At 32.1% G+C, this 23,172-nt stretch overlaps 1 protein-coding gene across 1 annotated transcript; it reads right to left on the bottom strand.

Moving 5' to 3' along the window:
* Positions 1-20,648: 20,648 nt before the first annotated feature.
* Positions 20,649-22,767, bottom strand: LOC120143455 (pentatricopeptide repeat-containing protein At1g79080, chloroplastic-like). The gene is given in 2 exon segments (XM_039157775.1): positions 20,649-21,802; positions 21,805-22,767. Coding segments are annotated over 2 exon segments (1,704 nt in total). The 5' UTR covers positions 22,472-22,767; the 3' UTR covers positions 20,649-20,765.
* Between the last annotated feature and the right edge of the window lie 405 nt (positions 22,768-23,172).

The following is a 23,172-nucleotide window of genomic DNA, read 5'->3' as shown; positions in this document are numbered from 1 at the left end:
AACCCGTTGACCGTTAACTTTGACCGAAAAAGTTATTTTTTTAAAAAAGTCTTATTTTATGTTTTTCGACGTCCTTAGTCCAAATATGAAGTTCGTTTTGCAAATTCACACCAGGAAGCCATTTTTCAATATTTTACCTTCGAATTCAATATGATTTCTCATTTAAGTTCAGTTTCTGACGAAAATTCATTTACTATGTATCTGAGGAATTATTGGATGTTGAATTCAAGTTCGAGAGTGATCAGATGGGGATTAAATTGTCAATCGATATGGCATGAAAATCAAGGTAATACTTGTAACATCCACAATATCGGGTTAGTGACTAAATGGTAAAACTTCAGAATTTAGTGATTAAAGTAGAATAATTGAATAGTTCAAGGACTTATATGGGAAATATTGTGTAGGATTGAACTACAAAGAAGGAGGAATAGAAGGATAAAATGGTCATTTAGTAAAGGAAATAATTAAATTTTGTTATGGTTATATTTAACCCACATGGATGAAAAGGAGGCAAAAATCAAAGTTTCCAGAGTTCTCTCATTCTTCTTATTCCTCCATACATGAAGGACATTGGAAATGTGAGTTTTCTTGTTAGCCGATTATTAGTTAAAGTTAAGCATGGGTTTTGATCATTAGATGATACTTAAGCTTAAGGAAAGCTTAAGTCATCTTAAAATCAAAAGATAAGGAAGTTAGGAAGGATTAAAGATAAGAGGGGAATAAGTGAAATCTTGAAAAAGGGTTAGTAAATAAAGTTTGGAACTAGAATTGACTTGTCATCAACCTAATTAAGAAATAGAAAGTGTTAGAATTGAAAGTAGAACATATTGAAAATTTGGTATAATTCTTGATTTCTATATAGATGATAGAATTTTGAAGATAAAGATGTGATAAATGAGTACAAATGGGTTTAAGTATGTGTATGTGAGTTAAGAGTATGAAAGGGAATGAAACATGAAGAATTTAAGCTGATATGAATGGATTTTCGGGCTTAAAAAATGAATTCTAGGTTATGGGTATCGATACTGATTCATCAGGTACCGATACTTCAAGAGTAAAATAGAGAAAACATTCATGAGGTATTGATACCTGAAGAATAGTATCGATACAAAGGGTACCGATACCATAAGGATGGTATCGATACCATCTTTGAAACAACAATTACAGAATGCAATATGGGTATCGATACCTAGGTATGGTACCGATACCACAGTTAGGGAAGTATCGATACCCTATAGGGGGTACCGATACTACTTCAAATAGAAAATGAAATTTCTCATTTCCTTTAGTTTAAGAAATGAAAAATCAGAGTATGCTATTTGGAATACTGATATGTATAAATATATAGTTATGTAGATATTGAACGTTAACCCGTTCCGGAACAATCAAAGAATTAGAGCGGTCAAGAGAGAGATACAACTCTAGGAATTTATTTGAATCAAGTGAGGCTAAGATGAGTGTATATCATGTTAGTATAGATATTGTTTTATGGGAATAAGACTTGTGATTAGTCTATTTTCTATATTTGATTTCATGATTTCATATTCAGGTACATGCATAAGTTATAATCATAATGAGTACGTATATAACCCATACATACTTCTATATGATATAATATATGATGTATACAATCATAAGAGAACCAATCCAAGTTATGCATTACAAAACAAGTGATCATATGTAACCCCCTCAGACCGATGCGGGTAACCCGATCTGATCTAGGAAGTCACATTAGGGCCACCGGAGTGACCCACTATAAAATCTCAAAAAATTTATAACTTTTTATCAGAACATGTAAACTTATAAAATAATTTATCAGTATTTAGAAATCAAACAGATTTTCAGACTCGTATATAAAACAAAATACAATTACATGCCCCCTAATAACATGTACCATACTCTACAAACAATGCCGGAATAACTTTCTTACTGAAGTTGATAACTGCACTGGTACAATTCTTTTAACCTGCAATGATGGGTAGTAGAGTGAGCTTCAGAAAGCTCAGTAATACAAAACTACCAGATAATGCTAAAGAACGCACGTATACAGATAAACATATATTTCCTTATTGGTTCAGATATCTACAGATTTTTAGGCTGAGCTGAGGTCCCATTGATATTTCAGGTAGTAACAGATATTATTCAGTTCATATGAAAATATTTCGGATGTTTAGGTTCAGGAGATCAGAATAGGTTATATAGTGTGTTCTCGCAAAACAGTAAAAAGATACAAATCTTTAAAAATATATTTTTAAACATAACACTACCCCCATCCTTTCACAATTTGTTTGTGTAGGTTCCCCAGAACCATACACCCAACCCACACAACCTGTAAGGCCTTCAGCACAAAACCGAGGAACCTGCAGAAATACTTCCTTCAACAATACCCCCAATTAAAACATTTTTCTATCAGTAAACAGAGATATTGAAAATCAAAACATAATTCAGATCAGATATCATAACAGAATTCAGATAAAAAACCAGAACAGAACTCAGATCAGAAATCAGAACAGAATTCAAATCAGAAATCAAATAAAACATTCGTGTGATTAGGGAACACACTAGTGTTTACAGATATTATTCAGAGATACTAGATAATTTTATCGGCAGAGAAACATGAATCTTCAATATACCGATAGAATGTCAGAATTTAGAATCACTATTGGAAGAGTTCAATAACTGACAGAATCATCAATTATTCAGAATGAGACTTCAGCTGATAAGGAAGAAATGAAGGTTCAAGACATTTACAGTCTATGTCGATCTATCGGATTATCGAAATAACTCAAGCTGAACAACTCCCAGAACTAATGCTTGTTGACCGGTTCATTCTTTGTCCTTCAAATATTCACTCTTTAATAACAACAATTAATGTCCATAAATCATCTTTGGAGTCATCACCGAATGGGTCTTCCAAGGGTCTTTATTTCATTTCCACGCTTCAACGATATCATGAAATGCTGACGTTCTTGATTTTTGGTTTATAACCCATAGTAATTATACACTATGTAAACTCATCAGAGTTTCCAGACTTATCCAAATCACTTACTAAATCCTCAGTCATTGAGGTTACCTAGTTCATTTAGCAGTCAAATCCATTCCAGTTACTTCGGAGTTTTACAGATTAATTTGGATGTCTCTGAATTTCGGATACATATTGTACTTACGTTCAATTCATTTCGGTCTTCGTGGTTGATTTGTCGAACAAATATCCAATTCTTAGTGCTGAATGCGATCTAGAGTTGAGCTGAGCTGAATACTTCCAAAATTATCATCAAGCCAAACTTGAGTAGACGAATACTCATTCAAGTAATATCTGTGCAAATCAGGTACTGACATATCATTAAGCTTGATCAACTCACTTAAGTTGTGTTCCATAACTTTTAAGGGTAGTACAACATCCATATTTATTTGGATTCCTTAATTAATCTAAAACATTTACTTAGATTCCTTAATTAATCCAAAACATTTACTTAGTCTAGTCCATAAGGGTATTTTGGTCATTTTGGTATACAATATTTTTCCATTCATTCAAAGCTTGAGGACATCCATTCATTCCTGGAAGTGGTGATATTCTTGAGTCATTTCCATTACAGGGGTATTTTGGTTATTTTATAGAGCTAGTGTGTTTTAATCCATTCATTTCATACGATCTTATTATTTAATTCAAATGTATCATCTTTTCCAGACCTTTTGAACAGTTCTAACAAAAGAGCACCCTCGATAATTTATTCATAACTTGGAGGTTTTCAGGTCAATTGCCTTCTTAGAAGTTACAAACAGGTTATCAGGAATTTTCTGTACAAAGACATTGTTGAAAACATTTTGATATTTCGATATAAAAAATTAAGTTAAATGAATTTTAAGATTTTCCAAAAAGATTTTCTAAAGTATATTCGATATAATTATTCGAATATCAAAATAATACTCCAAATCTTTCAAATGTCAATTTTAATCCTTACTCAAGTGTAAAATTAAGTTTTAATCTTAAAATAATTTCAAAACGATTTTACAAAATATTTTGAACCATCTCAAAGCCAAAAATTCCAGATTGCTCAGAGGGAACCGATTCCCCCCCCAAGGGGGTACCGATTCCCCCTAAATGGGTTGGCTCCGAGAATTCCAGTATACTCGGAGGGAACCGATTCCCCCTAGGGGGTACCGATTCTCCCTGTTTAACGGTCGAAATATTTGAATTTTACACTTAGGGAACCGATTCCCCTTAAGGGGAACCGATTCCCCTTAAGGGGTACCGATTCCCCCCACGCTCCAAACTATTTTATTAATTGATTTAACACTAAAATGGCTATATTATCTTCATTAATGATCCCCAACGTTCAGAAGTGATTCAAGGTGTATTTAAGCAAGCTTAGAAGCCATTGATAAAAAACAAGAAACATCAAGCAACTAGAATCAAGAGAGAATCAAAGAGAAAGCATAAAACCTCAAGTTTGAGCATTTCAAGCCTATTTTTCATTCAATATTCATTTTTCTTTCAAGAACACTTATTGTGCTAAATTGTATTCATTCTTGAGTGTTCTTTTCTTTGTTCTAGAATTGTGCAAACAATCTACCTTGTAAGGATTTCCTTGTAAGTTTGCAAATTTGTATTGTTCTCTTTGGGAGAGAGTGTTCTCAAGAATTTGGGGTATAATTCTTGAGGGTTTGTAAGGTTACTCTTTTTCCTCAAAAGAAAGACAAATTAGTGAATTTGTGGAAAATCCTTAGTGTGGATAGCTAAGGTAGTGGACGTAGACTTTGGTTGAGAAAGTCGAACCACTCTAAATCGCTGTGTAATTTCTTTCAATTTTCTGCAAAAGCTTCCACCAAAATTTTTATTGCCAATTCACCCCCCTCTTGGCCGATTTCGTCAATCGATTAGCTCAACAATTGGCATCAGAGCCTAACTCATTTGAAGGTTTAATTGCCTCTTGAGTCGATTCGGGAAGAGTTACATCGATAATGAAAGTCATCAATGGCCTCTACTTTAAATTTCGACTCCGGTCTTGATTCGATGCCCGTCAACAAGCCTCATTTCTTCAATGGGGCTAATTATGCCTATTGGAAAAATAGGATGATGTACTTCATTCAAGCAAGCGACATGGGAGCATGGAATGTCGTAGAAGAAGGATACTTCAAGCCTCTTACTCATCCAAGATTATAGAGTGAAGGAGAGACAAAAATGTTCCAGCTCAACTCCAAAGCCATCCATATCATATTTTGTGCTCTTGGACCAGATGAATACGGAAGAGTTTCATCTTGTACAACCGCCAAAGAAATATGGGACAAACTTCAAGTCACTCATGAAGGTACCGATGAGGTAAAGAAATCTAAAATTAGTATTCTAACGCATAGCTATGAAAATTTCAGGATGAAACCAAATGAAGATATCAAAGCTATGACTGATAGATTCTCAACGATTGTCAATGGTCTCAAATCATATGGAGAGATCATTTCAAATGAAAAGCTTGTGAGGAAGTTAGTCTACTCCCTCCCAAAGTCGTAGCAATCAAAGAAGACGGCAATCATCGAGTCTAAGGATCTAACATCCTTAACTCTTGAAGAGCTAATCGGTTCACTCCTCACTCATGAAATGATGCTTGAAGATGAGGTGAACCTTGATAAGATTGAAGAGACACCAAAGGAGAAGGAGAAGAACAAAAACATTGGATTTGCTCTCAAATCCACAAAAAATGAGAGTGATTCGGATGAAGATGACGATGATGAGGAAATGGCATTGTTTGCCAAACGGTTCAGAAAAATGATGAGACCTTACCGAGGAAGAAAATTCAAACAAAATGAAGGCTTCAAAAATGAACCAAAAGAGAAGGACCCGATCATTTGCTATGAATGCAAAAAGTCGGGGCATGTCAAATATGATTGCCCACAACTGAAGAGAAAGGCTCAATCAAAAAATAAGCACAAGGCTCATATGGCTATATGGAGCGATGAAGAAGGTTCCGATGAAGAGGAACAAGAAGTAGCAAACTTGTGCTTGATGGTATTCGGGGAAGATTCTAAGGCAACCTCTAACTCATATGATTTTGATGATTTATCCTATGATGAGTTATTAGAGGAATATAATGAGTTGGCTACGGATTATGAGAAATTGTTTTTAAAATATAAAAATGATGTTTCAAAATTGAAAAATGAAAATAAACTCATATCCAAAACCAACAATGATTTTGAAAGTAAAATCAAAGATTTGCAAATCAAACTAGAAGATTTTGAAAAGAAAAATTTGGATTTGTAAAATTTACTTTCAAAGATCAATGATGATCATCAAAAGAAAATTGATGATCTTAAAACTTCTTTTGATAAAGTTGGAACAAAACGTTTTGAAAATGGAGAAAATTCAAAATCCAACTTTGTTAGAAAAAGTTTTAATAACTACAATCATAGAGGTCCCCAAAGAACCTCTAATGGAAAAATTGTTAGAAGTATATGGGTTCCTAAAGAGCTCATTACTACTAAAGATAAGGATAATCTACACAAATGGATACCTAAGGGGACTAGGATTTTAGAAACTAATAAATATGGACCCAAAAGATTTTGGGTAAAAAAAATAGAAATTAATCTATGTTTGTAGGAAAAGGAGCATTGCTACAAGGCATGGGAAACAAATCCAAATTCATGGTACCTTGATAGTGGATGCTCAAGACACATGACTGGAGACAAAAACCGGTTCATTGAGCTTAACGCCAAAAATGGAAGAGAAGTGACTTTTGGTGATGATTCAAAAGGTCACATTGAAGGTATTGGTACTATTGGTAATACCTCTTCCATACAAATTAAGAATGTTTTATATGTGAATGGATTAAAGCATAATCTATTGAGTATTAGTCAATTTTGTGATAAGGGATTCAATGTCATGTTTGATATTAATGGTTGTAAAGTCATTGACATTGCATCTAATCGGATTATGCTATTTGGTCATAGAATAGGAAACATATACATGGTGCATTTAGATTCTATTGATATGACTAATTTGTGCCTAGTTGCTAAAGATGAACATGATAGTTGGTTATGACATAGGAGACTAGGACATGCTAGTATGAGTGTTTTGTAACGGCTAACTCAAGGTGATTTAGTTCGAGGGTTGCCTAAGCTTAAATTTGATAATGATAAAATCTGTGATGCTTGTGCTAAAGGAAAACAAAAGCGAGTTTCTTTTAAATCCATTAATGACGTATCAACTAGTAGAGTATTACAATTGATCCATATAGATATTTTTGGGCCAACTAGGACTACTAGCTTGGGTGGAAAATAATATGCATTTGTCTTGGTAGATGACTATTCTAGATATACTTAGGTTCTATTCTTAAGTGCTAAATATGAAACATTAAAAAAATTCATCACGTTTTCAAAAGTAATCCAAAACGATAAAGGTTACTCTATAACTAGTGTTAGGAGTGATCATGACACTGAATTTGAAAATATTGGATTTACTGAGTTTTGTAATTCTAATAGTATTAGTCACAATTTTTCAGCACCTAGAACCCCTAAAAAAATAGAGTTATTGAGAGGAAAAATCAAACTTTAGAAGAAATGGCTAGAATCATGCTTTGTGAAAATAATTTGCCAAAATATTTTTGGACGGAAGCAACAAATACCGCTTGTTATGTTGTAAATCGAGTAAAGATTAGGCCTATTTTTAAAGAAAACTCCATATGAAATTTTCAAAAATAAAAAGCCTAACATTAGCTATTTTCATCCTTTTGGATGTAAATGTTTTGTTTTAAACAACGGTAAAGAAAACCTTGGCAAATTTGATGCTAAAAGTGATGAAGGAATTTTTCTGGGTTATTCCTTAAATTCTAAAGCTTATCGAGTATTTAATAAAAGAACTTTAGTTGTAGAAGAGTCTATACATGTTGTTTTCGATGATAATCCCATTCCGAGGAAGGATTCTTGTGTGAATGATGATGTAGGTATTATAGATACAAATGAAGTTAGACATGACGTTGAAGAATCATCATCAAAGGAAGAAACAAAAGATGAGGTAACTCATGATCCTCTTGAGAATCCAACCATTGAAGAAAGGGAAGTATCTTATCCAAGAGAGTACAAATATGTCAAGGATGGTGAGATTATAGGTGATCCATCCAAAGGGGTAACAACTCGATCTTCTCTTAGAAATATTTGTAATTATGTTGCATTTATTTCATGCGTAGAGCCTAAGAATATTAAAGAAGCATTAAAAGATGAACATTGGATTATGGCTATGCAAGAAGAATTAAATCAATTTGAGAGAAGTAAAGTATGGACATTAGTTGAAAGGCCTAGTAATAAATCTACTGTAGGTACTAGATGGGTATTTAGGAATAAGCTTGATGAGAGTGGTAATATAGTGAGAAACAAGGCTAGACTTGTTGCTCAAGGGTATACTCAAGAAGAGGGCATATATATGATGAAACATACGCTCCCGTAGCTAGGATGGAAGCAATTAGAATGTTATTAGCATTTGCATGTTTTCATGAATTTAAATTATATCAAATGGATGTTAAAAGTGCATTTTTAAATGGTTTTATAAAGGAAGAAGTGTTTGTGGAACAACCTCCAGGTTTTGAAGATTCAAAATTTCTGGATCATGTTCTTAAATTGACAAAAGCGCTTTATGGTTTAAAACAAGCTCCTAGAGCTTGGTATGAACGATTGTCAATTTTTTTAATTGAAAAAGGTTTTTCAAAAGGGAAGGTTGACACTACATTGTTTTTAAAGCACAAAGGTAAAGATTCATTAGTAGTTCAAATTTATGTTGATGATATAATATTTGGTTCTACTAATGATGTTCTTTGCCAAAAATTTTCTAAGCTAATACAAAGTGAATTCGGAATGAGCATGATGGGGGAGCTCTCATTTTTCTTGGGACTCCAAATCAAGCAAAGAAAAGATGGCATCTTCATCAATCAAGCTAAATACGTCAAAGACATGCTTAAGAAGTTTGGACTGGAAAATGGCAAACCTCATGACACTCCAATGAGCTCTTCAACAAAGCTTGACTTAGATGAAGGAGGTAAATGTGTAGATGTTAAATTATATAGGTCAATGATTGGATCTCTACTTTATCTAACTGCAAGTAGACCGGACATTATGTTTATTATTTGCTTATGTGCTAGATTTCAATCATGCCCTAAGGAATCACATTTACTAGCTGTTAAGAGAATCTTTAGATACCTTAAGGACACTCCTAGTTTAGGACTTTGGTATCCTAGAGATTCTAGCTTTAGCTTGCATGCTTTTTCTGATGCGGATTATGGAGGATGCAAATCAGATAGGAAAAGCACCTTCGGTACTTGCCAATTTCTTGGAAATATGCTGATTTCTTAGTTTTCAAAGAAACAAAATTGTGTTGCATTATCTACCACTGAAGCCGAATACATTTCAGCTGGTAGTTTTTTTGCACAAGTTTTATGGATGAAACAACAAATTTTTGATTATGGAATTGAAGTTGGTACCATTCCTATTAAGTGTGACAATACTAGTTCTATTTGTCTCACTAAAAATCCCATCCAACACTCTAGAACTAAGCACATTGAAATAAGACATCACTTCATTAGAGACCATGTCACTAAGGAAGATGTAGTTTTAGAATGTGTTGATACTTTGCACCAATTAGCTAATATCTTTACAAAACCTTTAGACAAGGAAAGATTTTGGACACTTAGGAGAGAATTAGGTTTGACCAACCTATCTTCACTTAGTGTTTAAAATAATTTTAGCACATTCAAGACTAAATGAAAAATGCTAATATTTGATTGCATTCATTGCTATTAGTTAAGGGGAGTTTATGATTCTTGATGAAAAATTAATTTTATGTTCAAATATCGTTTAAATATTAATTTGATTGTTTGAACATGATTAATTTTCAATATATGAGTTACCAATACCACTAGAGAAAATTAATTTAGCATTTTATGTTTAAAATCGGATTTTAGCATTTTGGTGCAGAGGGAATCGATACCCCCATGAGGGAACCGATTCCCCCTTTGAAGGGGAACCAATTCCCCCCATAGGGGAATCGATACCCCCCTGGGGTTCTAGAATTTAACACGAGTAGAACACCCAAATATCCTAAAACCCTCTTCTTTCTCTCATTACCGCCGTTCTTCCCTTTTACTCTCTCAAATCTCCATTTTTGCCTCAAATCAACGATTTTAATCGAAATTCACTTCAAATATCATCTTCTAAACTTGCTAGCATCATTAAAATCGTGCAAACAACATCAAAATCCACTCAATCTCATCTTTGAGGGTAAATTTTTCTAAAACTCTCTATTTCATTGATTTTGAACATATGACTAGTTTTAATTAGTTCTAGATAGAAATAGTGATTGAGCATTGATTGTTTAGTTATTAGAAACTCGATATTACAACTAATTTCATCAAAAATACAAGAATTTTCCAAAAATTTAGAAATTTTCGAAATAATTTTTTTTTCTCTTCAAATTATTGTGTTTTAATTGAATTATGTTGTTGTTATGAAAACTATGCATATATTTTTTCTCAAAACCGTATTTTTCAAAAGTTTTCAAAAACTTTGCCCATTAGGATTGATTTAGAGAACCTTGAAATATTGAGGACTCAATTGAGTTTTGGGATTGATTGAATTGCATACATGTATTTTCTAAATTGCAGGTTATCCATTCTATTCCGATTTCCTAAACCATGTCCAATCCTAAACGTGCTAGGTCATCATCTAGTCGCTCACACCGTCAACCAAATCCACCTCCAAATCCTCCTCCTATTCCTGAAATTCTAATTCCTAATCCTAATCCGGTTGATCCCAATTTAACTATCCAAAATTCATGCTTCAATCATCCTGGTCCCAGGGGAACCGATTCCCCCCCACAGGGGAATCGATACCCCCTGGGGTTCTAGAATTTAACACGGGCAGAACACCCAAATATCCTAAAACCCTCTTCTTTCTCTCATTGCCGCTGTTCTTCCCTTCTACTCTCTCAAATCTCTATTTTTGCCTCAAATCAACTGTCCAACCATGTGTCAGAATACATGGAATCAAATTAAAGTTTGACTGTGAAAATAAATTATGTTTTGGAGCAGGAATCCTGGAAAAAATTTCGACCAACCTAGTTACACATTTATACATTACTCGTTTGATTTTTGTCAATGGGAAGGTAAAATTTATGTTTTGAAATTCTATGAAATTTCAAGGTTGGATTTAAATCCATCGTAAAGTGAAATCTTGTCATCTAGGATACCCCCAAGATGAGTTGTAGTATGCTCTTTAAATAACAAGTTTTAAGTATCTTTTTAATAATATAGAGTAATTATAAGGTAATATTTGTTCATAATTTTTTAAAATTATTGACAATGCACACATCCTGTAGATGCTGCTTGAACATGAAACCTCTACAAAGAACAACTGTAACACCCTTCACCCGCATTTATATCTAAATATAAGTTAAGGATGTCACATAGATTTTGTGTAACTTTTCCTAATGAAGCTGGTAAATTTTTGTTTCTTTTAAAATTTCCTAATTTAACATTTATTATCAAACTATTTAACTGCATAAATTCATAATGTATTATTTTAATTTCCAATTTACCTCCGGTCTCGCACAGTAACTAGGCAGTTTAATACGATTTCATATCTTAATTTAAAACTACCTAAATTAAAATTTAACCGATTGATCTTCATAACATAATATTTTACTGCACTCATACAAGACCACGTAGTATCTTATCATATTTTCATCTTTCTTTATTACATTTTTATACTGTATTATTTCCCATTTGAACACAATTTCTGTAATTTTCATTTTATAGCACTATACATAAAATATTTGTAACACCTATAATCAGACTTATTTTAAAACATATTTCTTTTGATTGTTGTCTACCACCACACGACCACCCTATGATAACAACTTTTATAATATTATCCCCATTACCCAGATATACATATCATCCATATGTCAATTCAAACCAATATAACACCTTGTCTATAAACCAATTAATGTAATTTACACTATTTTCATAAAATTTTACTATAAAATATAATAATTAATTTTGTACAGTTTATTTTCCTATGTATATATTTTTTTGTATTAACCCTTTCATTGCACTACTCTTTTTGTATCATTCATTTCATTGTACTGTTATTTTATTATACTGTTTCTCTACTGTATCATTTCTTTTATTATACTATTTCTCTATTGTATCATTTCTTTTATTATACTATTTCTCTTACTGTATCATTTCTTTTATTATATTATTTCTCTTATTGTACTGTATCTTTTACTATTCTATATCTTTTATTATATTGCCTCTTTTCCTATACTATATCTTTTACTTTTATTTTATAGTCCAATAAATATTCATGATAATACATGGCACATGAGTCTATGCTTAAGTATTATACACTATGTGCAGTATAATTTGCCTATAACTGTGTGACACATTTATGCCCTATATGCAACAAAGCTGCCTGTAATATATGACTGTATGGCCTATTTAGTGCATTGTATTGTACTGTATGCAGCATATTATCTGTGATCTGTAATTGTATGGCACATTTAATGCCTTATGATTGCACTATAGGTGCACTGCAAATGTACAGGTACTGTAGAACACAACAACAATGTACCTATGATCCTGAATACATAAATGTATCTGGTAACTATATCGTACACGAATGTACTTCTGTGTGTTCGGTCAATAACACTCCACCTCGCGTACCATTGTCTCTCAAGTCTTATACACTGGGCTTTTACTTAAAACCTTATACCCTTCATATATATAAAAATATTTATAGAAAGATTATCAAATTCGTTTATTATTTTAATCATGTGTTAATTCTTTAACAAATTATAATAAATTAATAATCATATAAATATTCTTAAAATACCATTAATGTATATCCAATACTAATTTCTTTTACCAAATCAAAAACTAACTTTAACCTTCTTAGTCCCTTAAATAACTTATTACTTACAACAATTCACCTAACCATTCAACATTTTACATTTAGTAACCAATATTCTTTTCTTTCAATTATAATTCCAATATTTAAAAAATATCCAAAATAGTTCCTAAATATTCATTTAAAATCCATATAAGTTATTTACACATTATTTCCAATGTAATGCATTAACTTTACATGATTATCATTTCACTACCAACTTCCCAAAACTTGCTAATTGAACCTCTAACATACATAACTTTGATCTAAATTCAATATTTCATTATTTAACTAAAATTTTCAGCAAGGTACACTAACTTTCTAATCTTCACATGTTAATTTATTCAATTTTTACAGTAATGCAAAAAGGTTATCCTATATAAATAAGTTGTGGCCTTGATTGCCAAAACAATTATCCTAATTATTTTCTTTGAAATTGAATTAGTATCAAACTAGAGGTTTTTCTTATCCCTAAATTTTTCTTGAGTTCCATCTTCTTTCCCATTCGTATTTCATCCATAATTTTACTCTTTTATTAGTGATTTTCTTCTCATCCAACATATCAACTGTGATTCAAGCCATGTGACCCGGAACTTAGCAACTCAAGTATCAAATACATACAAAAGATAATTGTATACCATTCAGACACATACAAAAGATGGTGTTAGGCTCGATGAAGCTTGTTCGATCAACTTGAATATGCCAAGAGAGGGTGAATTGCCTTTTTGAAATTTAGGGAGTAAGGAGTATAAAGATAGAAAAATTTGCACAATGATTTATAGTGGTTCAACTTCTTCAATGAGGTCTACATTCACTACCTAAGCTCCTCACTTAAGATTTTCCAACAAATCCACTAATTTGTTATTACTTTTTCAAGGATAAAGAGATACCATTTACAAACTCCCTAACTTTTCAAATGATTAGCTAGAACCAAAAGCCCATTACAAAGGAAAATAATTGTAAACAAGAAAACCTCTAAACATAAAGGTGTTTACAAATTAAAGCTTACAAAAACATAAATATTTATAAGAGAAAGAGAAATAAAGAATGAAATATTTTTCTCTTGTGTTTGATTGTTTGGATAGGTGTTGAGTAATCTTCATCAAGTGTCTTGAACTTGGTTTTATATGTTGGAATGAGTCACTAGCCGTTTCTAGCCGTTTGGGAAGGTTTGGACCGTTGGAAGACTTTCTGCACATAAAATTTCGAAACTCTTCAAAAGAGCCATTGGAAAAATATGACCGTTAGAGCCAAAGTATCGGAATTTTAGGGAAAGTTTAGAAACTTTAGGGAAAGTTTAGAAACTTTTGATATAGTTTCGAAACTCTTGAAAAGTATCGAAACTTTTTGGATTATTGTCTTGGAAAGTTTCTTGTCAAAGCTTGTTTAAAAAGATAGTTTTTGACATTTTGAGAAATACAAGACTTTGAAAAACATTCTAAAGTATTTGAAACATATTTTTAATATAACTTGAACTTAAAAGACTCATTTTAAAGTTTTGATAAAGTTTAGAAACATTGAACGCATATCTTTCAAATTTAGTTGAACTTTGAATTATTTTTGAAAACTTTAAATAAATTCAATTTAGTCCAACAAACATTTTGCCCTTATTTGTCATATCAAAATATAAGTTCTACAATCTCCCTCTTTTTGATATAACAAAACCTTTGAAAAATAGTTTTTGTAAAAAACTCTCCCTTAATAAAACATTTAATGAAAAAGAGCAATATTTGAAAAATATTAAGGCTTCCCTTTTTTTATTCTTGAAATTAAATTTTTTCTAACTCATACTTCTCCCCTTTTTTGTTATATAAAAAAATAATTCAAACTTTAAGGTACAAAATAACAATGGAATAAGTAGAAATTTTAACATTAAAATCATTTGAAAAATTAAAAGCTCCCCCTCAACAAATGCATTCCAAACAAAAATTTGACTTTAAAAGCTTGACACTTAAAAGACATTGAATTTCAACAAAGATGAACAAACATGTTAGTAACACATGAAATTCAATATATCTAAGTCTAATATACTTTATACAATACCGATTGTTGTATTTAAGTGCATGTGCATAAAGCTATCCAAAAATGTTATGCATTTGAAAATTTGATATTAATTGTTAGAGAGATATCATTTGCAATAAATCACACGCATAAACATTTAAATTAAGGTCAAAAATTAAAATTTATAAAATCAAAGCATTAAAACCAATTTTGACCAAAATTCATTATGTTTAACAAACATTTATGAAAAATCATTAAAACTTTAGAAAACGTTCATCACAACACTTTTTAACATACATGAGATATAAAATCAACTCAAAATCATTTAAGTTCAAAACTCATGCATGCATACAATAAATAGGCAATCAATTAACCGAAACAAAAATATTAAGCTTAAAGGTTATCCATTCCTTTTCAAGTGTGACTAAAACATTTGAATATCTTCACTTACATCATCATTTCTCCCACACACCTACAAGAGATATTCAATTGAATTTTGGTATCCAAATTGTTTTGGATCATTGGACGTTAGTTTCAATTCCCCCTTGTTTCATTTGGAACCCATACTTGTTTAATTTAAAACGTTTTCCTTTCTTTAAAGGACAATCATGTTCCAAATGACAATGATAAGGACAATCTGAGCATTTTGTCATTATGAAATTAGATGAATTATTTAAAATGATTTCTTTTTCTTTTGTTAAGCATTCAAGCTTAACTTTTAAATCAAAGCATCCTTTTTCAAAATTTTCAAATTTTACTTTTGAAAGCTTTAAATCGTTTTTTGAAAATTTAATTTTGTTTTTCAAAATCCAATTTTACGTTCAAAAGAAAATATTTTTCAACTTTAAATTTTGAAATCATTTTCTTGTATTTGGAGTTCATGGTCTCAAACTCCAAACATAATTCATCATATGCATCTTGTAACTCATCAAAAGAATATTAATCGAATTCATTAGAGTTATAAGATACCTTGGGCTCTTCAATAGCCATTAAGCAGATCACCTTTGTTGGTTCTTCTTTCTTGTTTCCATGGATCTCTTCTAGCTTATTCCAAAGCTCATTGGCATTTGAACAAGAAGAAACTCCTTCATAGACATCCGAATCAAATGCACAAAACAACATGTGTATGGCCTTAGCATTTTGTTGAGCTTTCTTCTGTTCTTGGGCACTTCACTACTTCGTATTCTTCTTTGGAGAAGAATAGTCGTTCTCGATCATCTCTCATGCATCAAGATCATTGGATTGGATGAATATCTTCATTAATTTCTTTCGATGACAGTAGTTGACTCCATTGAAGTATGAAAGCTTGTCGATCGGTTGAGAGTCTTCCATGTAGAACGAGACAGATGTGAAAGCCATCTTCTCGGTTGTTTCAAAAATGGATAGAGCTTCTTCAAGGATCGTCTCAAGGTTGTAAGACCTTCTAATGAGTCAAGCTATGATACCAATTGTTACGCTCGATGAAGCTCGTTTGATCAATCAAAATATGCCAAAAGGGGGTGAATTGACTTTTTGAAATTTAGGGAGTAAGGAGTATAGCGATAAAAAAATTTTGCACAATGATTTATAGTGGTTCAACTTCCTCAACGAAGTCTACATCCACTACCTAAGCTCCTCACTTAGGATTTTCCAACAAATCGTTCTTTCTTTTTCAAGGATAAAAAGATAATATTTACAAACTCCTTAGCTTTTCAAATGATTAGCTAGAACCAAGACCCCTTTACAAAAAAAAAAAAAGAATTTTAAACAAGAAAACCTCTAAAAAGGAAGGTGTTTAGAAATTAAAGCTCACAAAAACACAAATATTTACAAAAGAAAGAGAAATAAAGAATGAAAAGCTTTTCTCTTATGTTTGACTGCTTGAATAAGTATTGTGTAACCTTCTTCAAGTGTCTTGTACTTATTTTATATGTTGGAATGAGTTACTAGCAGTTTCTAGCCGTTTGGGAATATTTGGAGTCGTTGGAAGACTTTCTACACAAAATTTTGAAACTCTGGGAAAGTTTTGAAACTATTCGAAAGAGCCGCTGAAAAAATATGATCGTTGGAGCCAAAGTATCAAAACTTTAGAAAAAGTTTCGAGACTCTTGAAAAGTATCGAAACTTTTTTTACTACTGTCTTGAAAAGTTTCGAAATTCTTGTAAAAGTTTCGAAATTCTTGTAAAAGTTTCAAAACTTCTTGTCAAAACTTGTTTAAAAATATAGTTTTTGACATTTTGAGAAATACAAGACTTTAAAAAACATTCTAAAGTATTTGAAAGATATTTTTAATATAATTTGAACTTAAAAGACTCGTTTTAAAGTTTAGAAACATTGAACACATATCTTTCAAATTTAGTAAGACTTTGAATAAATTCAATTTAATCCAACAAACATTTTGCCCTTATTTGTTACATCAAAATATAAGTTCTACGGTTATATGCATATCATCTCACAAGGTTTTCACATGTTAGCAACGAACCCAATAAACTTTAAGGCTTCTTAAATAAGTTCATGTATTAAATACACAATAAAATGTCATCAGATTTCACATCTTTAAGCTAGTCATGAATATCATTGTGAACTTAAGATTTAGGTAGTGTTCAAGTTTTCTTTCATACTCTCGGATAACTAAAGATCACAATCCCTAGCCTTTCAAAATTTAAAACTGTTTTAGTATGGTTAAATTTTTTGCACAAGTTTTGAACCATGCAAACAACCTACCAAGAGCTAACAAAATTAAAGAATACTAGCACGTAATTCCAGCAAACAATTTAAAAAAAAATTACTTGGCTTTCAAACTAAACATACCTTCGTAAAGCTTGTGTTAGATCTCAACCATCACACAAAAGAACACATGATGAGTATACCATCACACAAAAGAACAAATGATGAGTAGTTGATGCAGACAAACAGCAGAATATCAATAAAATAAAATGACAATTTCAAGAAGATTTGCGATTATGAAGTTTATTTGAATATTGGAAAATGTACGACTTCACCTAGCTATAATAAATACTATTAATAGTTATCAATTTGTATATATAAACGACATAAATTATGTTCTTTCAATTAATGAGGAACAATTTCATAAAAAGTTCAGCAGCTGTAGTACATGACTTATACAGCCTGACTAAAGCAACCATCCAAGTTAGTGTAGATTCGCTTTCCAGGGATAATGCTCTCATGGTCATTAATATTCAAGAAAATGAGTATTGTTTTAATCAATAACTTAATTACCAACTTATCTACTGACATTCGTGCACACAACAAGTTAGACATACATGCTCCATGGATCTGATGCATCGTACTACCACACTTTGCAGGTTGTAGTTCCTCAAAAGTCGCTGCAACAACATTCATCAGCTAGAAAACATTACCTGCTAGGATCTATCAAGTATATAAAAAGAAAAGAAATAACTACTAGAGTTGTACGAAACCATATGCACTCCTTCCTTCTCTGGCTCACGCAATATAAAAAAAATGAAGAAGGTTAATTCTAGATAATTCATGAGAAATATCTCATTCACTTGTACACTTGTCAATTAATTAATTAAATGAATATAAAATTCATCTAATGCAAAGTTACAATTTTACCCTCTAAAAATCTTAATATTCACCACTTTGTCATGCATGACATCATCCCTTACCTCATCTTATCCATGAAAATATCATATTCATTTATTTCCATACTTGCCCTTGTATTTTTCCAAAACTTCAATTTAGTCACTCTAATTCAACTATCTCACTTTAACTTGAAAATTCCACTTAATTTCACCGATCCATTTCAAATTTCATCATTCAAAAATATATAAGTAATATTTCCATCCTCTTCCCATCATCCTTCAATTTTTCCTAATTTCCCGATTTGATCCGATCATCCGAATATTTTACCAATCTTTATCGCTTAATTGCTTTTAATATAATTTTCAGTTCAAAATATAAAGACAACATAAATACCATTCTTAAGGGAGAAATTTTCATTTATGGGACCAATATATATAAATTTTGAAAATTACTCTTTTGGCCCTTGAATTTTCCAAGTTTCTACTTTGGCACTAAACTTTTAAAAATTACATTTTAGTGATCCGTCAAAGTGTGTGGTACTTAAAACAGACTCAGGATAAGGTGTAGATTGGGGAAGATGGTTGAACTCTTAGTAGGGGTGAGTATTAGGTCGAGTCTAGTTGAATCGAGTAAAAAAAATAATGAATTAGGTGAATTTATGAGTATTACTTTATCATTAAACTTTTATTTGAATTTTTTTTGAGTCGAGTCAAATCGAATATGTATTTATTCGAGTTTCTATTCAAATTTGAATGTAATTATCTATAGTGTTGTGATATTGATTGATTCTGATTTAAGTGACTCTTTCTAACCATATATGTATATATTACATTTGTAATTAAAATTTGTAATGTCATTTAATAGATTAAATATCATCTAAAATTATATAATACATCAATAATGTTATTCACTAAAGAATTGATTTTAGGATAAAGTATTAGAGTATAAAAGAATCAAGTAATTGATGAGAATTTCTTTACAAAGAGCTATAGGTGGAGGAGCAAATTGAATAAAATACAAAGTTGTGAGACCAAACAATAAAAGGAAAAAATTGTTGACAAAAAATATTAAAGTTACATAGGTGTTATGCGCCGGTTAAGGAGCAGTGTTTCAAATTTAGTCAAAATGAACTTAAACGGATGAAAAATTAAAAAAAATAAGAAAATCATTTAAAGTTTAGGACTAAATTGAAGAAAAATATTCTAAAAACGATTTAAAACTAAATATGTATTTTACAATAGTTGAGGAAGATGTGATTCAAATTTCATAAGAAATAAACTTAAAATAATTAAGAAATTAAAAAACATGAACCAAATCATAAAACAACCATATTACTTGGATAAAGATATGTCGATTTAACCAACGGAGTTAGTTCAAGTGGTAAGCAATTTGATATCGCTTAAGCAAGATTTCAAGTTTGAATCATTGTGTATGCAAAAAATCTCCGCTCGAAGACTTACCCACCAAAGTCAGGTGTGTAATTCAGGTTAGTCCAGATTAGTCAAGGCAAAACCTTAGAACTATAGAACAATAAAAAAATATGTCGATTTAGTTTTCATTTTTTATTATTCAAACTTTACGTATTTAAATTAGACTCAAATTTAAAATTCAAATTAAATCAAATATATCAAGTGAATTGAACAATTTGAGTTGAATAAGTTAATTTATTTTAAATAGTTTTAATTTAAAAATGACTAGGCGGCCCAACTGAAGTCGAGTCGAGACTAGGCAAATCACTTGACGAAGAGAAGTTTAATTACAAAATGACCCTCGCACGTGAACACAATTTACACCCAAGTGATAATTTTCACATTTCCTATTTTTAATCTCATACATCTATTTTTACTCATCTAACGATTATAAATATGTGTAAAACTAAAAGAGTTTTACATTATATAACTGAATATTCCCTGTGTTTTTGTGTGTGTGTATATATATATATATCCTTTGGCACACAGCAGTGTCGAATTTGTTTAAGGGACAAGTTGATCATGCCAAATTACAACCATAATACATAATTAAGAAATGTTCTACATGTGAAAGGGGTTAACAAAAAAATATTAACCAGCTCATTCAATATTAAGCGTCTCAAATACGAGTCCTTGGGATTGAAACTTGATTCATCTTCATTCCACCTTCCATAAATTTGGTTCACAATCAAATGATCTTGAAGCTATTTTTTTCCTCTTCAGAACAAAATTCATATTTGACACTGTCAAAGGATCTGAACACCCAGAATCAAAATCAGACCTTTAGTTTTCTTCCATTTTCCCGTATTTTGGCAGTCTAAAATTCAAAAGTTATCAATGGCAGGAAGGTTGTACTGCATTATAAGTCTGTCTACAACCTGTTGACTAACAACTTCTCTCATATGCAACTCCTTCAGTACTTCTGCTGCCAGCTCCATCTCTCCTTCGTGCGCAATCCCTTCCACAAGTATGGTATACGTTGTCTCGCTAGGCATATAGCCTTTCTCGATCAACAACTCAAAAACCTTCAAGGCTTGACCAGTTCTCTGGGATTTGCAGAATCCTAATATAAGTGCATTGAAATTGTCAACATCAGGCTTAAAGTTGCTTTCTTCCATTACTGTGAAAATTTGCATAGCCGCTTGCAGCATTCCCTCCAAGCACAATCCTCTGATTAGTGAGGAATAGGTGTAAGAGTCCGGCGTGAAGCCAGACTCGGTCATTTCATATAAAAGCTGAAATGCTGCATATGTGTTCCCCTTTCTGCATAAACTAGAAACCACACTCTTGTAGAAATCATTCGGAGATGAATTTTGTTTGCTTGCTAAGCTTTGAAATATGGAGAACGCCTCCTGCACCATTCCCTGCTCACAGAGCACGGCAATAGCATTATATGTTCCTTCATTAGGTTTACAACGTCTATAGATCATTTGGTCTAGACACTTAACCACAAGATCCACCTTCTCCTCTTGACAAAGTCGAGCAATTATCGGATTATAACTTGTAGCACTGACCTTAAAACGTCCTCGTATCATTTCATCTAAAACATCCATAGCATGAGAAGTCCTGCCATGGAGCGCAAGAGAACCAATCAATATATTGTAAGTAACTACAGAAGGAGAACGATCCTCATCATTCATCTCCGCCAAAAGCTCATTCGCTTCTTCCCACCGTCCCTCGTAACACAAATTCCGAAGCACAATGTTATAGCTCACAACATTTGGATCAAACCCTTTAGCAGGCAAATCCCGGAAGAACCTAATCGCTTCATCCGTCCTCTCTTCCTTGCACAACCCAGTCAACAAAACATTGTAAGTAACCAAATTAGGTTTCCCACCTTTGACAATGATCTCATCCAAAGCTTCATTGCCTCATCCACACCTTTTTCCTTATAAGCAGCTTCAAGCAAGAAAGAATAAGTGAATTCATTGGGAACCAATCCTTTCTGTATCAACCTATCCAACAACTGCAAGCTTTGCTTCAAGTTTCCATGCATACAAAGCCCTCTAACCAAAGAGTTATAAGTAACAGTATTAGTGGGATACCCATGAGCCTCCATCTTCTCCACTAATTGCATAGCATGCCCAACATTCCCCCTCTTGCACAAATGATTCACTAAGAAAGTATAAGAAGCCGCATCGGGTATGATACCGGAATCAACCATCATCTCCATCACTCGAATCGACTTCTTCATCTTGTTAACCTTGCACAAATCGTACAACAGCTGAGTAGCCTGAACTACATCAGGCTTCTGTCCTTTCCCCACCATGTATTCCATGTGGAAATAGGCATCGCTAAGCCTAAGCTCCCTACTCTTAGTGTCGCCCTTCCCTGTTTTCCAATTGGGTAAAGTGAAAACGGAGTGTTTAGGGGAAATCGTGATCTGGGTCGTTGCTAAAACCCTGGAAAAACCCTTGTTGAGTGCGAAATAATGAAGGTTTGCGAGCTGGTAAAAGAAACCAGGTGGTCTCCTCGTTGGTTCAGGCGATGGGTATGTCATGGAAGATGTGAAGTTGATTAAAGTTGCCATGGACTCCACAGAAACAAAGGGAAAAAAGAATTAAAAGAAAAAGAAAGCGAGAACCTAATTTCTGGCAAATAGTTTCGTTTTCATTATACAAAAATCAAAAGAAAAGGAAGGACGAACGTACATATAACTCGGTTGAGTGGCCTTTTAATTGTTGGGTGCTTTTCTTCAGGGAAGAGCGCTTTGTTGTTTTTTTTTCTTTGGTCGGTTTGTAACTGGTAAGGCGAGGCAGACTCATCTCATCGTCTGTCCATTGCCATCCACTGCTCTTTCCCTCGTTATCCATCTGCGACTGGTATCTACGCGCTCTTTTTATTAGTCTGCTAACCACGCGCTGCTCCACCAATTTCAAATTTGAGGGCATTTGAGGCCCATACTTTTTGTTTACCGAACGCTTAGTACAAAAATAAGCGCTTAAAAAAATGCTTCTAAAAATATTTTAATGTTTGAAATTTTTTTTTGTTTAAAATAGATATTTAAAATTTTATCTATAATATTTTTAAGTTTTTACCGTTAAAAAATTGTTAAGTGGCACGTGTTATGTTTATTTTTTTAAATAAAATATTGTTTAAAAATATTTAAAAAAAATCTAAATATGACACATGTCACTTCACTATTTTTTTAAACGGTATGCATCTAAAAGTATAATCGAGAAAACTTTAAGTATCTAGTTTTATCGAAAAATTCTTTAGGTACTAAAAGTT

Source organism: Hibiscus syriacus, unplaced genomic scaffold (genome assembly GCF_006381635.1).
Source record: "Hibiscus syriacus cultivar Baekdansim isolate YM2019G1 unplaced genomic scaffold, ASM638163v2 tig00110847_pilon, whole genome shotgun sequence".
In the NCBI taxonomy this organism is placed as follows: domain Eukaryota; kingdom Viridiplantae; phylum Streptophyta; class Magnoliopsida; order Malvales; family Malvaceae; genus Hibiscus; species Hibiscus syriacus.
The sequence above is the reverse complement of the archived record's forward strand: the minus strand, read 5'-3'. Positions and strand labels throughout refer to the sequence as shown.